Source organism: Gouania willdenowi, chromosome 16, assembly GCF_900634775.1.
Source record: "Gouania willdenowi chromosome 16, fGouWil2.1, whole genome shotgun sequence".
NCBI lineage: Eukaryota > Metazoa > Chordata > Actinopteri > Blenniiformes > Gobiesocidae > Gouania > Gouania willdenowi.
In genome coordinates this window covers 25,736,608-25,752,219 of record NC_041059.1, presented here as the reverse complement: position 1 = coordinate 25,752,219, position 15,612 = coordinate 25,736,608, and the positions used below count along the sequence as shown (strand labels likewise).

Sequence of the window (15,612 nt, the reverse complement as noted above, 5' to 3'; positions counted from 1 at the left end):
TGTTGTAGCAGCGTCTCTGCGGCGCATGTTGATGACATCATCATTTGTTACCGAGTGATTGGCTAAAACAAATCATGGTGGACAGGCGCTTCGCCCAATCAGCTTTAAGCATTCTGTTCATGACCATCTCTAGTTCCGAAAGGATTCGCCAGACACAGAATGAGATTCATGTGGAGAACTGGAGTTAGAGGGAGGGCTACACATCAATCTGGCTTTTACCAGGTTAGTTTTTGGCAGGCGGCTCATAACGCTGGTGAAATCTCATCCCGTAAGACTTCGTTGTAGGAAGATGGACACTCAGAACCTCCGTATAAAACTCAGCATTACTTTGTTGTTTCACGTCTAATGTGGCGGGAATACATTTTAAATATAATGCTAAGAAATGTCCTGGTCTCCTCTTCTGTTTACACGTACCATTTTCTCGGAGAGAAGTGGTCATATGACCAGCTACCTCGCGTCATGTGACCATGTAGGTTTTTGCTACACATTTCAATATTGAAGTGTCTGAAATTCCCCCTCATGAAAGTGTAAAAACGTTTTGGCGACATTTGGGTGTTTTTTCGAAATGCAGGTGTTTCCATGACCACGATTTTGCACATTTCCAATGGTATTAAAAATTCAGCTCGAAATTTATTTTTCCTTCGAACGCTGTGCCGATGTGAGACCGCTAACCATAAAAGCATCTCTACGTCTATTTCAAATTGGCTTTCTAGAGTCATGTGCACAAGGGTGTGTTTATTTCCACCTCCCTGGGTTGAAGTTTTCCTCTCGTTAGCTGACTTGCTACTGATTGACTTTGATGACACACAGAAGCACCCACTCGCGTCCTGTACTGTCAGTTTCACGTCAGGCTGCATATTTGAGGTCGGCCTCAGTCTGAGCTGTTGAGCCTGTTAAGTTTGATCACTTAATTATTCATTCCTCTCTGGGTTTGAGGGGCTGTGGTGGTTAATTGAGATGTAGGAGCACCGAGGGCATGTCAGGGCAATGTTTTGCTACTGAGAAGATCAGAAATAGAGCAGCTCAGCCAATACACAAGGATGAGGGCAAAAATAACGGTCACAACCCAAATTTAGTTTGCAACTCTTGCGGCTTCAGATTATAGGGTGGAGTTTGGGGGAAAGTGTTTTTTTTATCTTTATATTTTCCTTTTCATTTTTAAAGCTCTGTAGAGGTTGTGTGTACATCAGAGGTTTGTTTCACTGCAAACATACAGTACATACGTACATACACACATATGCATACATACACATGAATGTACATGACATGTATTTAATATTAATATTTTACTATTTCATATCTGACACAAATTTAATCAATTCAATTTAGTGTGGCAATATATAAATGAGTAATATTCTCTATCACAATATGAAACTTTTATTTTGTTTATTGAATATTAATGTATTCTATACCATTATATAGATATTATATACAGTATTATTGCTGTCTTAAAATTCGTATAATTGTTGATCTTCTTTTTTATTCTTTCTAATAATATGTCTTAAAAAGCTTTTTAAAAATAATGTTGTCATTTGCAAAAATGTGTTTAAATTTAAGATAACTATGGATTCTTTCAATCTTTGGACATCACATTGATTATTTCTAACTGTAGTAATGCTGAAAAGTCCATCCAATAATTCAGTGGTTCCCAAACTTTTTCTGTTGTGCCCCATTTCAACAAAATGAATGTAACCATTTTTGATAAATGTAAAAATTGACTTTTTCTGAAAAGCACATAGAAATAACATAAAATGTGCAATTACATATTATAACAGTAATAATAAAGATGTTTGAGTGTAAAAAATACATTTATTTTTCTATTTTTCATGCTTAATGTTCAGCAAGACCGTTCTTGTGCCCCTAGTCGTGTCATGACATCAGGGCTCTCCTAGGGAACATACCCCCCAGTTTGAGAATCACTGCAATAATGTGATTCAGAATAAGGAATACATGAACAATGCAGAGGGCAAAAAACTAACTTCAAACTCCTCTTTCCTGTTTTATTTTTCTTTTATTTTCATCTCTAGGTAAAGACAGAGTCTTCAACACTCCCCTCTGTGAGCAAGGCATTGTGGGATTTGGCATTGGCGTTGCATGTGCTGGTGCCACAGCCATTGCTGAGATCCAGTTTGCTGACTACATCTACCCTGCGTTTGACCAGGTAAACCACTCATTTACTACGTCACAAATAGGGGTGGGTATTGGCACGGATTTTTCAATATGATACGTATCACGATACTTGGGTCAGAATACGATATTATCACGATATCATGATATATTGCGATATTCTACCCATTTAATATCAAAATGAAACGTAGAGATGCGGCTGTTTCTCTGCTAACACCTCAGCTTGATGTCTTGCTAGGTGAGCTCGTAAGTTAGTCATGTTTCCACTAGGGGTGGTAACCTCATGATAGGATACAAAGCTCACGATAACTATTATCTCACGATATGACGATACTGCGATTATCGATATAATGGTCAGAACTCGATAATCTATGATATAACAAGAAAAAAAAGATTGAGTGAAAAAATGCAATTTTTGTTTTGTATCTCTGAAAGACAATAAATTTAAAAAGTGTCCTATGAACAGTGACACTATTTTAGTGCGACATTTCTCTAAATAAGTGTCAACATACCAATGTAAATGAATAAGTATCTCCAATAGTGCTTTCTGTAAACAAAACATAGGGTCTTTCTTACCAGTGACACCATTATAGTGCAATATTCCTGTAAACAATATATTGGTTCCTTCAACAAACAGTGACAACATTTCTTCGAAGACCCACCTGCACATTTTAGTAAAAAGCAGAAAAGGTTTTAAAAAAAAAAATCGATTTTTAGCGCGAGCATATCGATAATCGATCGTGCGAGAAAATATCGCGATATATTGCTGTATTCAGATATTGTCACACAATATTTCACGAGAGCGAGGCAAATCTTGCAGACGGCGTTGTCCTTATCAAGCTCGTTTTCACTCCCTTTAAGTTGGAAGCTGAAGTACTTCCAAACGTCAGCTTTGTACTGTGAAGGCGTTGTTATTTGTTAGCCATGTTGGGAGGGATTTCAGTCAGTCCGCTTCTGCCACACCCCTAGTCACGAACTATGCAAATAACCTTGTAATACCTCCAGGCAGGTTCTTTTGAGGATTTTAGTGCCAATGTGGTTCAGTAGGAGTCCCTGTTAGTGCTGGGGCAGAACTAGTACTCACTAACATTACAAAGTCATTGTGAACACTTAAAGTTTATTGTCTCTATTCATCACAGTTACCAAATCTGGCTCAGATTTAACCACTGGGATTACATAGTAGCACAGAACCAAAGAACATACAAAATCGATTTGAAACAGTTGAATTGGATGAAAAATAAAAACTTTCTGGTTGAATGTGCTGTGTACGTCCTGCTCTGAGCAGCTCAATCAGGGATGGAAAGTTATAGTCCGCTCTGCTTTGCTCCTCAAACAGATCCTAGCATATCCTCTTGAACAAAGCGTAATACTGTATGTATCATGTTTCATTGGTCACAGTCCAGCAGCAGGCTTTTCCCAGCCTCCTGCTTTCCCCTTTTTTTCCACAGAAGATTAATGTGACCTTAGCAGTGCAGACAGTGATACTGCTTTACGATGCATACATGTTGACACTGGTGTTGTTCCCGTAGTTTCCCTATCTAAGTGATAAATGTGAGTCCCATACTGTTTTATCAGGGCAGCATCAAACTGAATATATTATAACATGGAGGATACAAAATGCTCTTCTTCTTCTTCTTCTTCTTCTTCTTCTTCTTCTTCTTCTTCTTCTTCTTCTTCTTCTTCTTCTTCTTCTTCTTCTTCTCTTCTTCTTCTTCTTCTTCTGCTTCTTCTTCTTTCTTCTTCTCTTCTTCTTCTCGTCTTCTCCTTCGCTTCTCCTTCTCTGCTCTCTTCTTCTTCTTCGCCTTCTCCTTCTCCTTCTCCTTCTCTTCTCCTTCTTCTTCTCCTTCTCCTTCTCCTTCTCCTTCTTCTCCGCTCTCTCCTTCTGCCTTCTCCTTCTTCACTTCTCCTTCTTCTCCTCTTCTCTTCTTCTCTCTTCTGCTTCTCTCCTTCTTCTTCTTCTTCTTCTTCTCCTTTCTTCTTCTCCTCCTCCTCCTCCCTCCCATAAAATGATGCTGATCCAACAGGCTTTGAGCACCTCAACTTTATAGCCGGCCTGATGTTTTTTTTTTTTAAGGGTACTCAAATTACAACAGACATACTTTTAGACCCCAAAGCAAAGAGTTTTCCTGATCTGTAAAGGGAATAACGCATCATAAAATAGATTCAAAGTTGAGTGATGTTTTAATGACCTTTTTGCTTTAGAAATGCTAAGTCCGTTCTTCCCACTAAATCTGTTATTTGCGCTGCTTAAAAGCTTAAAGTTTCGTCATCACGTCACCCGTTGATCATTTTCTCTTTTGATTACTTCCAGATTGTCAATGAAGCAGCCAAGTACCGCTACCGTTCTGGCAACCTCTTCGACTGTGGGAACCTCACCATTCGGGCTCCATGGGGGTGTGTCGGCCACGGATCCCTTTACCACTCTCAAAGCCCAGAGGCCTTCTTTGTACACTGCCCTGGAGTAAAGGTCAGTCCTGCAGCCTCTACAGATTACTATTACTAAAACCGTCTTTATTATTTGATATTCTAATATTTGTGTTGTTTTTATAAAGTTGCTTATGAACAGATTTAGGGCTGCAACGAACAACTATTTTTTAATCGTCGACTAGTCATCGATTATTAAAACAAATAATTGACTAATCGGATGACAAATCGTACAATTATTTGCCCCATGTTGCGACAGTCTTTTAAATTTGGCTTGGGGCAGATTATGACAAATAAAAACAATAAATAAAAAATAAACAAAACAGTAAAGTGTAAACAGGTTTCTTACAAACACAAAATAAATTGAATACATCAACACTAGAATCTGCTTCAGTAATAACATTTACACAGAGCTCATGGGCTTATAGTTTATGAAACATGTTTGTGCATATGTGTGACTCCATTAGTGTTATTGTATATAATTCATTATTTCCTCATTTACAATGGAATTATTTAAAACAATAACATAAAATAAAATAAAAATCAAACATGACTAAAATAGTGTTTTTACTGTTTAATATAAACCACTGTTGCTGAATCTAGTTTATTTCATATCTGATAATGATTTACATAAAGTTATGGTTGATAAATATCTCACTGATTTCCTATAATTCAACTAGATCAGACTTGATGATTTAGTCATTAATCTACTGAGAGCAGTACTAATGGGATATATATTCTTCAGTAAATGTTCCAGGCCTGTCTGGTGGCACTATACCATTCCACATAACACATACAAAGCCTAGAGGAATATATAAAACTATTTTACAATAAGTCCTCATGTAATGTTTCTGCAGCAGAATAATATTTTGCTCATAGTGAAGGAAAGTCTTGTAAAATGAAAATAAACAAAGCATTGAATATTGTAGGTGTCAGGGAGCATGTGTAATAGTGTTATGAGGATGTTTTTGTTCCAGTAAAGAAGTGCAATTACCATTAACATGAAGAGAGCTTTAATCACTGTTTTTTGGGGTTTGTTTCTCTAGAACAGGGGTTCTCAACCTTGGGGTCAGGACCCCATTTGGGGTTGCGAGACACTGAGAGGGAGTCGCCAGAAATCATATTTTATTTTACAATTAACTACACCTAACTTGCCATATTTTAACCAATTTTCCTCATTTTTCTTGCCATATATTTGCTCCTTTTAATGCATTTTTGCTACATTATTGCCATTTGTGCCACTTCTCCATCAAATTTCAATGCCTTTTCTGCACATTTTTTCCACTTTCAAGACATTTTCGGCACTTAAAAAGTAACTCTTTCCACCACTTTTTCCACCTAATGTTGCATGTGTTCTCCCATTATTGTCACTTGTAGTTTAACCTCTTTTAACCATATTTCATTCTTATTCTTGCCAATTTAGCCACATTCACATTTTGTCATGCCCATTAATTGGAAGTTTAAACTAATTGTTCCAATAATGACACTTTGAACCCTTTTTAGCACTTTTTTTTGTCTGTTTTTGGTCACTTTATTTGAAACTTTTCATCTATTTCTGTGGTTTTTAAAATCCCATTTCACCACCTTTTCCACCATTTTTGTCATTTTAACCCATTTTATTTCTCATTAAAACAAGGATTTACATCTTTAAGATGACGAAATACTAGGGTGCAAATAATACTAAACTGCTTGTATAACGGTGGATATTATTCAGATAAATAAATAAATGTGGTTGTCACAGATTCATAGAACATTGGACCATCATTTTTCTGACTTTATGGATTGGCTCCAAAAATCTCTCCCCTTTATTCCCCCTTATGGCCATCTCCTTATGAATGTTCTTCCATGTTTATGTCTCTGGCACCTGTAATTTGGGGGTCGTGGGCTGAGTTTCAGGTTATCATGCATCCTACTCTTTTTCACATTGCATATTTGTTGCGTAAATACTTTTTTTTTTTTTAAAGAAAACATTGAAATAAATAAAATTGTATCAATTTAAATAAGGTCATTATTTGCTTGGAAAAATCTTTTTTGTGTCTTGGATTTGTAACCAGATCAAAAAATGGAAGAATCTTCAATCCATAGTGAAAAACTCAACTTAAAATTAAATAAATGAAGTGTTTTACATTTGTTTTAAATGTTTGTCCTCAATGTCTTTCACAAAGCGTTGTCTTTTTATTAAGCCTTAAACATTAGATATTGTTTAATCTTCTTTATATATTTTCTCTTTAAAGTAATTTGATGAAATGTTTCCAATGCATTATGGGCAAATAAAAAAAATGAAATGGGCACCCTGGGTTCCATACATTGCACAACAAGTGTAACAGTGAAGGTGTTTGTCTGCATTCACTGAAATTGGCTTTTAAAGTGTCATTTACTCCTGGCTTTAGACAGTTAGTTCCCCCCTCACATCATAACTTTATTAGAGTGTAAATCTTGACAGTGTTTTTATTGTGTACACAAAGCTTTTATAACATAACTGCATGAGGAGTGTCGGCTTTGCAGTTGTAAATAGTGTTATGGCGCACATTTTAAATGCTACAGTAGCAACTTAACACATGACATTTGGATCTAATTTTAAGGTGTGTTTCCACTAGGGGTGTGAAAAAAACTAAATCGATTTCACGATGTAGCGCAGTTTTTTGGGTGCCGATTTTAAATCTATTTTTTTTATTTTTTTATTTATTTATTTTTAATATTTAATCAATATTTTTGTGTATTTATGCAATATTTCAGTGGTTACAATGCTTTCAATGTGTTGCAATGGTTATTTGATGCACTTGATTTTATATTGTCAGTGTGTAATGCCTGCAATATTAATGGTTATACAGACATTTTATTTTCATATAGTCTGTTCAGATCAGTGTTTAAACTGACACAATAGGATAAATGATTTTTTCTCATTTTTGTGCATTGTCAGTAACTCAGGGTGATTTTTCCTTAATGTTCTCAATTACAGTTGTTACAATGCCGTCATTATGTTGTCATGGTTACTTTGAGACTTCTACACTGTAGTTTCAGTGAAAATAAACTTGTTGCACTTTATTTTATGATGGCAGTGTGTAAATGTGCAAAAACACTAATAATGAATAATAAATAGGATGTTTTGAAGCCAATAGTTTTGACTCAATTTGTTCTCTGAATGATCAAAATCTTCTGATAAACATATACAGCAACTTCATTTAACTATCGTATCGTGATACGTATTGTATTGCAACATCCTTGCCAATACTCACCCCTAGTTCCCACTCACAATTTCAGGAAATATTTGGATTTACCAGAATAATGTCACAGATTTTTTCTTTTGTAGCTTTTTTTTTTAAATCAACCAAGTTGAAGCATGAATGTTTTATAAAAGCTGATCATTTTCCCCAGTAAGATGTATGAAGACCTGAAGATGAAAAAAAGCCGAGGGCTGCAGCGGGTTAGCAGCTGGACACAATAAGCGTGTAGTTATATAAAGTAGTGTAAACATTATGCTCATTGTTTATGCTTGCATTTGTGAGGTTGAGATTTGTGACAGAAGAAAGAGATTCTCCTAAATGTGTTTACGTTGCCTGAGGAATAAAATCATTTATCTTAACTGCTCATAAAGCCCAGTACCAATGCTGATAATGTCTCTGAGAATCACCAGCAAGTATTCAAAGTAAACAAGTTCCTTGTGAAATGTCAGGTATATGATCCTTCCTTTTCCACTGAGCATACATCTGCATGTCATCATCAAGCTTTTCTTATGTGCCAAACAAGAACGGTTCAGTTTACGGCTACACTTCATCCAGTGTGGGTAAGCATTGCTGCGGAGCAGTAAACAGGTTGTATTTCTGCAAAGGTCAGACTGATAAATGTTAATCTTTCTGCTTTCTATCTCCAGTGGAGGGTCTCAACCCAACACAGTCTGACAGGCTTGAGTAATCCAAACATAATACACAGATTTTACTCATCATTTGCAGGTTTTCCATCCAAATGTCTCACACAGTAGCAATGCTACAGAAAGAAGAGGTAATGCATGTCATTAGGGCTGAAATAATTCTAACATTAAAGCGATTAAGAATATCGGTCGATGCAATTTTTTTCGTTCAATGCTTTCGAGCCACTTGGTATCATTTTAGCTCCACAGCCCACTGTGCTCCGCCCCCTCTCACTTCCACTATTAAATCTAGTTACTCAGAGAAGGAGGAGTCAGTGGTGAAACTAGTAGCAAATGTTTACCAAAAGAAAACAACGGCGAGTGTGAACATTTTATTCTCACGTTTCTCAGGCAGAAAAAATGTGCTTGAAAAAAAAAAAAAAAAAAGGTGACTATAAGTAACTAAAAAAATTGTTTTGTCTCAGTAATAGTTCAAGTCTACTGTGAAAGCTGCTAAATTACCACTAGAAATATAATGCTGTACCTTTTGAGTGTCTGTGCTGCTTATATTCTGATCATCACTGTGGGCTTCATTAGAAAAGATAATAATAAAATCAAAATAAACATCTGTGGGTTGATATTGTTGTTTGATGGTCAATCCTCGTCTTTGGTGCTTCTTTATCTTCTTGACTGCTGCCATTTACAAAACTGTGTATAAAAATAAAACCTCCTTTTGTATTTTTATATTGTGATACTGGTTCCAATGTTGGCATTATACTTGTTAATACCTTATTGAAATTAATGCCCCCTGATTTTTTTTCTTTATTTCTTTGTGACTGTCACAATTAAAGCTGCAGTATCTACAGTCATGAGACTCGCATGGAATCAACCACGATCCCCCTTCCCCTCCCTGTTTCAAATTCACCAGTGTCCTCTGAATGCACACAACTGTGGAGCTCTTAGCCACTTTTTTCCTCAATAAAGACCACTGACAAATGTAGGGACATTATCTTGTGTTATTGGAGAGTTTTGCGTATATGTTTTAGAGACTCTGACATAAATGCATGTATCAATGTGTAGTCAATAGTAATGCCCCAAAACAGCTCCTGGATTTCTAAACCTCATAAACAGAGCCATATGCTCTGTTTATTGTCAAAGGTGATTATGGATTTTTGACCAAATGATGCCAAAACAAACTTACATACTGCAGCTTTAAGCTAAAATACAATTATAACATATTATTAGATACAATTGAATAATAACAATATAACGTCTTCTTACTTTCTTTTTTTTTGTTTTGTTTTGCCAGAACAAACAATAGTTGTTGCAAAAAGATTACACTTAATAATAATGTTCACCTTTGACGACATATGCAGACAAAATAAATACTCTTTACGGCCCACTGATTCTATTTATGTGTTGAAAATCTTTTGAATTTAGTCACGTTTTTTACATTTCCCTGATTTGGTGATCTGCAAACTGCATTCAGGCATTTGAATACCTTGAGTATGTATGGCATCGTATTCCATTTACTATTCATCATTATCCATACGCTTTATTTACAGAGCATATAAAATATGCCTTCCTCTTTCTGGAAGATCATGTTAATTTTAATAGATTTTATTTCCTATATTTTCCCCTTCCTCCACATGGATGGTTGTGACGTTTCAGACGAGTCTTTGTAATTATCTTCGTAGACTTAAAAACTGCCTGTAATTGTGCTTTTAAATGTTATTTACAGATTATTTGAGATTTTGACCTTGTAACCTTTAATGAAAAAGCCCCTTTAGGCACCATGTGTATATTGTTTTGACTGAGTGTTTTGTGTTGCTCAGGTGGTCATCCCTCGAAGTCCAGTGCAGGCCAAAGGGCTGCTGCTCTCCTGCATTGCTGACAACAATCCTTGCATTTTCTTTGAGCCAAAGATCATGTACAGAGCAGCAGGTAAGATTACATTTTGCTACATTCAGGGTATACATACATCTAGGGATGCACCAAAATGAAAATTTGAGGCCGAAGCTGAATAAATTATAAACGCTTGGCCGAATATCGAATGTGGTTGTTAAGTTTATCACTGTTTTTTTAAATAGTGCAGAATACATTTTTAGACATGTTTTTTTAAAGAAAGTAAATGTTTATTGAATATTATGACATTTTTAAATATTCCAGTCGCCTTTGCTTTTCAAAAAAAGCACAACAAAGTTTTTCATTTATATTAGGCCCTCAAATAAAACAAAACATGTATTCCAAAAAAAACTAAAGTGCATTAATGGGGAGGTATGATGAAAAAATCACTTTATGATGGTTTTGATACAGCGATATACATTCCTTTAGCCTCATTCAGAGGGACAAAGTGGAAAAAGTTCTGTTTCCTCCATCCCTTGTTATTCCTCATTTTGTAAAAAGTCAGCTTTAAACGGGACAGTTAGATTTTGCCTATGTTGGCAGGTTTTGTCACCTAACACGCCTCCTAGAATGTGAGCTCCTCCCTCTCCAACCATCTAACAGCTAAAACAACACTGCGGTTTAATATAGAATATATATTATACTTTATTGCCATATATCTAAACAGAAGTGTACAGATTCGTGGCTCACAGCACTAACAATGGACTCGGTTGTGGAATTTAACGGCTTCCAACTTTTACGCGGTGACGGACGAAGGAGAGTGGTAAGGAGAGAGTCTGCGGTGTGTGTGTGCGGAAAGGAGCTGCTGCTGCGGGTTCTGCAGCAATGTTCACACACTTTTCCGACTCTAAATCACTGTCCATTGTTTGATGGTGTCATTGCGTCACTATTCGGCCTTGCTTTTAACTCTCAAAACCGAAGGCCGGATGTTGCTTTTTTGGCAATATTCAGCCGAATATAGTCGGTGGCTGAATATTGGGTGCATCCCTACATACATACAGTAAACAGTGCATCTGGAAAGTATTCACAGTGCTTCACTTTTTCCAATTTTTTTTATGTTACAGCCTTATTCCAAATCATATTAGATTAATCTAATTCCTCCAAATTCTACACAAAATACCCCATAATGACAATGGGAAACTGTTTTTTTTTCCTTGATTTTTGCAAATTTGTGAAAAATATTAAAACCAAAAAATCACATTTACTTATGTATTCAACAGCCTTTGCCATGAAGCTCAATGTTGTGCTCAGTTGCCTCCTGTTTCTGCTGATTATCCTAGAGAGGTTTCTACAGCTTAATTGGAGTCCACCTGTGGTCAATTCAGATTGTTTGACATGATTTGGAAAGGCACACATCATGGCCAATTTCCTGAACCCATTCCGATTAATAAGGTATCCCAGTACCTGACTATGTGTCGAAGTGTCCTCGGGCAAGACACTGAACCCTAAGTTGCTCCCAGTGGTCGACTCACGCCTTGCATGGCAGTCCTGTCCCACTGGTGTGTGAATGTGAGAGTGATTGGGTGAATGAGCTGATATGTAAAGCGCTTTGAGACTGCTTCAGTGTGGTGATAAAGCGCTATTTACAGAGAGTCGAAGTACACGTTTGAAAAGGAGGTGAGAAAAGCCAAACGTTTGTACTCAGAGAAGCTACAATATCAGTTCTCTGCAAATGACTCGGCTTCTGTCTGGAGAGGGCTCAGGCAAATTACAAACTACAAGCCCAGAGCCCCTGCTGCTGCTAACGACCTCTGCCTGGCCAACAGTCTGAATGAGTTCTATTGTAGATTTGACAGACAATGGGACAGACCTGACTCCAACCCCCCTCACACCTCTGACCAGCCTCACTCCAACACCTTCACCCCCCACATCAAAGCTACAGTTTCACCCCAGCTGCCTACAGAGGCTCTCTCCCCTATCTTCCCCCCCTCCTCCCCCCCTCCTACAGAGACACCTTTCTCCATCAAAGAGAGAGATGTGAATAGACTTTTCAGGAGACAACACCCCCGTAAGGCTTGTGGACCGGACTCTGTCTCTCCCTCTACCTTGAAGCACTGTGCTGATCAGCTGTCTCCAGTGTTCACAGACATTTTTAACACCTCACTGGAGACATGCACCGTACCAGCCTGTTTTAAGGCCTCCACCATCGTTCCTGTCCCTAAAAAGCTGAGGATCACAGGACTTAATGACTACAGACCCATCGCTCTGACATCTGTGGTCATGAAGTCCTTTGAACGCCTCATGCTCTCCCACATCAAGGACATCACCGACCCCCACCTGGACCCCCTGCAGTTTGCCTATAGATCCAACAGGTCAGTAGACGATGCTGTAAACCTGGCTCTCCACTTCATCCTCCAGCACCTGGACTCCCCAGGCTCCTACGCCAGGATCCTGTTTGTGGACTTCAGCTCTGCTTTTAATACAATAATCCCAGCTCTCCTTCAGGACAAGCTTTCCCAGCTGAACGTGCCAGACTCCACCTGCAGGTGGATCACAGACTTCCTGTCTGACAGGAAGCAGCACGTGAAGCTGGGAAAAACCATCTCTGCTCCCCGGACCATCAGCACTGGATCTCCTCAGGGCTGTGTTCTTTCTCCTCTGCTCTTCTCCCTGTACACCAACAGCTGCACCTCCCCTCACCAGTCGGTCAAACTCCTGAGTTTGCAGACGACACGACCATCATCGGTCTCATCGCTGATGGAGACGAGTCCGACTACAGGTGGGAGACAGACCGGCTGGTGTCCTGGTGCAGCCAGAACAACCTGGAGCTCAATGCTTTAAAGACAGTGGAGATGATAGCAGACTTCAGGAAGAAACCCAGCCCCCCTCACCCCCCTCACCCTGGGAGACTCTACAGTGAGCTCTGTAGAGTACTTCTGCTTCCTGGGGACCATCATCACTCAGGACCTCAAGTGGGAGCTGAACATCAGCTCCCTTATCAAAAAAGCTCAGCAGAGGATGTACTTTTTGCGGCAGCTGAAGAAGTTCAGTCTGCCAACAAAGATGATGGTGAACTTCTACAGCTCCATCATCCAGTCCATCCTCTGCTCCTCCATCACCATCTGGTACGCTGCAGCTACGGCCAAGGACAAGGCCAGACTGCAGCGTATCATCCACTCTGCAGAGAAGGTCATCGGCTGCAATCTGCCCTCCCTCCAGGACCTGTACGCCTCCAGGATTTTGAGGCGTGCAGGAAAGATTGTGGCCGACCCCTCCCACCCCGGTCATAAACTGTTTCAATCTCTCCCTTCTGGTAGGAGGTTTCGGTCCATCAGGACCAGAACCTCCAGACACAAAAACAGCTTCTTTCCCTCTGCCACCATCCACATGAACACACCCCAAGTCACCCACCTGAACCCCCCCCCCCCCCCCCCCCCCCCCCCCCCCCCACTACCCCCCCCCCCCCCCCCCCCCCCCCCCCCCCCCCCCCCCCCCCCCCCCCCCCCCCCACACCCGATCACCACCTCCACCAGCTTGATACCTGCTGCACTGTATATATATATTTATATTTATATTATCCTATTTATCCTTTATTCTCTATCTATCCTTTATTTATCCCTCATCCTTTATATTTATCATTATTATTATTATTATTGTTGCTGGGTTGTGCTTTGTTGTTCTGTTTTTTTTTTTTTATTTCTTTTATTTCTTTTTGTTGCTTGTTTTGTGCACCAACCACCAAGTCAAATTCCTTGTACTGTCCTCAAAACTGTACATGGCAAATAAAACATTTCTGATTCTGATTCTGATTCTGATTCTGATTTAAATCAAGTCCATTTACCATTTTACAGACACCTGTCCACATAAAGGTCCCACAGTTGACAGTACATGTCAGAGTGCAAACACCAAGCATGAAGTCAAATGAATTGTCTGTAGACCTCTGAGACAGGATTGTTGTGAGGCACAAATCTAGGGATGGATACAGAAAAATTCCTGCTGCTTTGAAGGACCCAGTGAGCACAGTGTCCTCCATCTTTTAGAAATGGAGGACGTTTGGAACCACCAAAGCGCCTTAGAAGGGCCTTAGTCAGGGAGGTGACCAAGAACCTGATGGTCACTCTGTCAGAGCTCCTCTGTGGAGAGAGGAGAACCTTCCAGAAGGATGACCATCTCTGCAGCAATCCACTAAACAGGCCTTTTTGGTGGAGTGGCCAGAAGAAAGCCAATCCTTATTAAAAGGTGCATGGCAGCCCATCTGGAGTTTGTCAAATGTCACCTAAAGGACTCTCAGACCATGACAAACAGAATTTTCTGGTCAGATTGGGCAAAGATTGGACTCTTTGGTGTTAGTGCCAGGCATCATGTTTGGAGGTAACCAAACCAAATACCATCCCTACAGTGAAGCAAGGTGGTGGCAGCATAATGTGATGGGGAAGTTTTTCAGCAGCAGGAACTGACAGACTAATCAGGATAGAGGGAAATATGAATGCACCAAAGTACAGAGACATCCTGGAAGAAAACCTGCTCCAGAGCACTCTAGACCTCGGACTGGGGCGATGGTTCATTTTTCTGTAGGACAATGACCCAAAGCACACAGCTAAGATCTCATAGGAGTGGCTTCACAACCACTCTGTGAATGTCCTGGAGAGGCCCAGTCTGAGTCCAGACTGGAATCCCATTAGACATCCCTGGAGAGACCTGAAAATGGCTGTTCACAGACGTCTCTCATCCAACTTGATGAGCTTGAGAAGTACTGCAAAGAAGAATGGGCCAAACTGCCTAAAGATTGGTGTGCTAAGCTTGTGGCGTCATATTCAAAAAGATTTATGGCTGTTATTGCTGCCAAAGGTGGATCAACAAAGTATTAAGCAAAGGCTGGGATTTCTTAGTTTTCTGTTTTTTACAAATTGGAAAAAGAAAAAAAAAAACGGAAAAAAAACAAACTTTCACAATGTCATTCTGGGGTATTTTTTTGTAGAATTTTGAGGACAGAGATTACCGGTAATTTAATATAATTTGGAATGAGGTTGTAACATAACAGAATGTAGAAAAGTGAAGCACTGTCATTACTTTCTGGATGCACTGTATCTATAGGCAATACACAGAATATTTTCTCGATCAGAGGTGAAGGGCATGAAAGCGTCACAATATACATCAGTGCAAAAAGTGTGAGATGATCAGTGTGAAGCAGTTTTAAAGGGTTGTGATGTATTGATCATGTATGTCTGGGTTCTCTTCTCTGTCTGCTGTGCAACCATAGCTGAGCAAAAACAACAGTCAGTATGGCAGTGTTGTACCAAAAGGTGGCCAGCGGCCTAAAGATTACCTCAACAACTCGCTGGCAACCCTTTCAAACAGAGTTGGTTGCA

General features: G+C 39.2%; 1 protein-coding gene across 1 annotated transcript in view; it reads left to right on the top strand.

Annotated features, from left to right (window-relative positions):
- bckdhb (branched chain keto acid dehydrogenase E1 subunit beta) overlaps positions 1-15,612 on the top strand; it is a 58,703-nt gene that overhangs the window by 7,981 nt on the left and 35,110 nt on the right. The window contains exons 4-6 of the mRNA XM_028471587.1: positions 2,028-2,161; positions 4,439-4,594; positions 10,234-10,342. Coding sequence (XP_028327388.1) covers positions 2,028-2,161; positions 4,439-4,594; positions 10,234-10,342 — 399 coding nt within the window. The remainder of the gene's footprint in view (positions 1-2,027; positions 2,162-4,438; positions 4,595-10,233; positions 10,343-15,612) is intronic.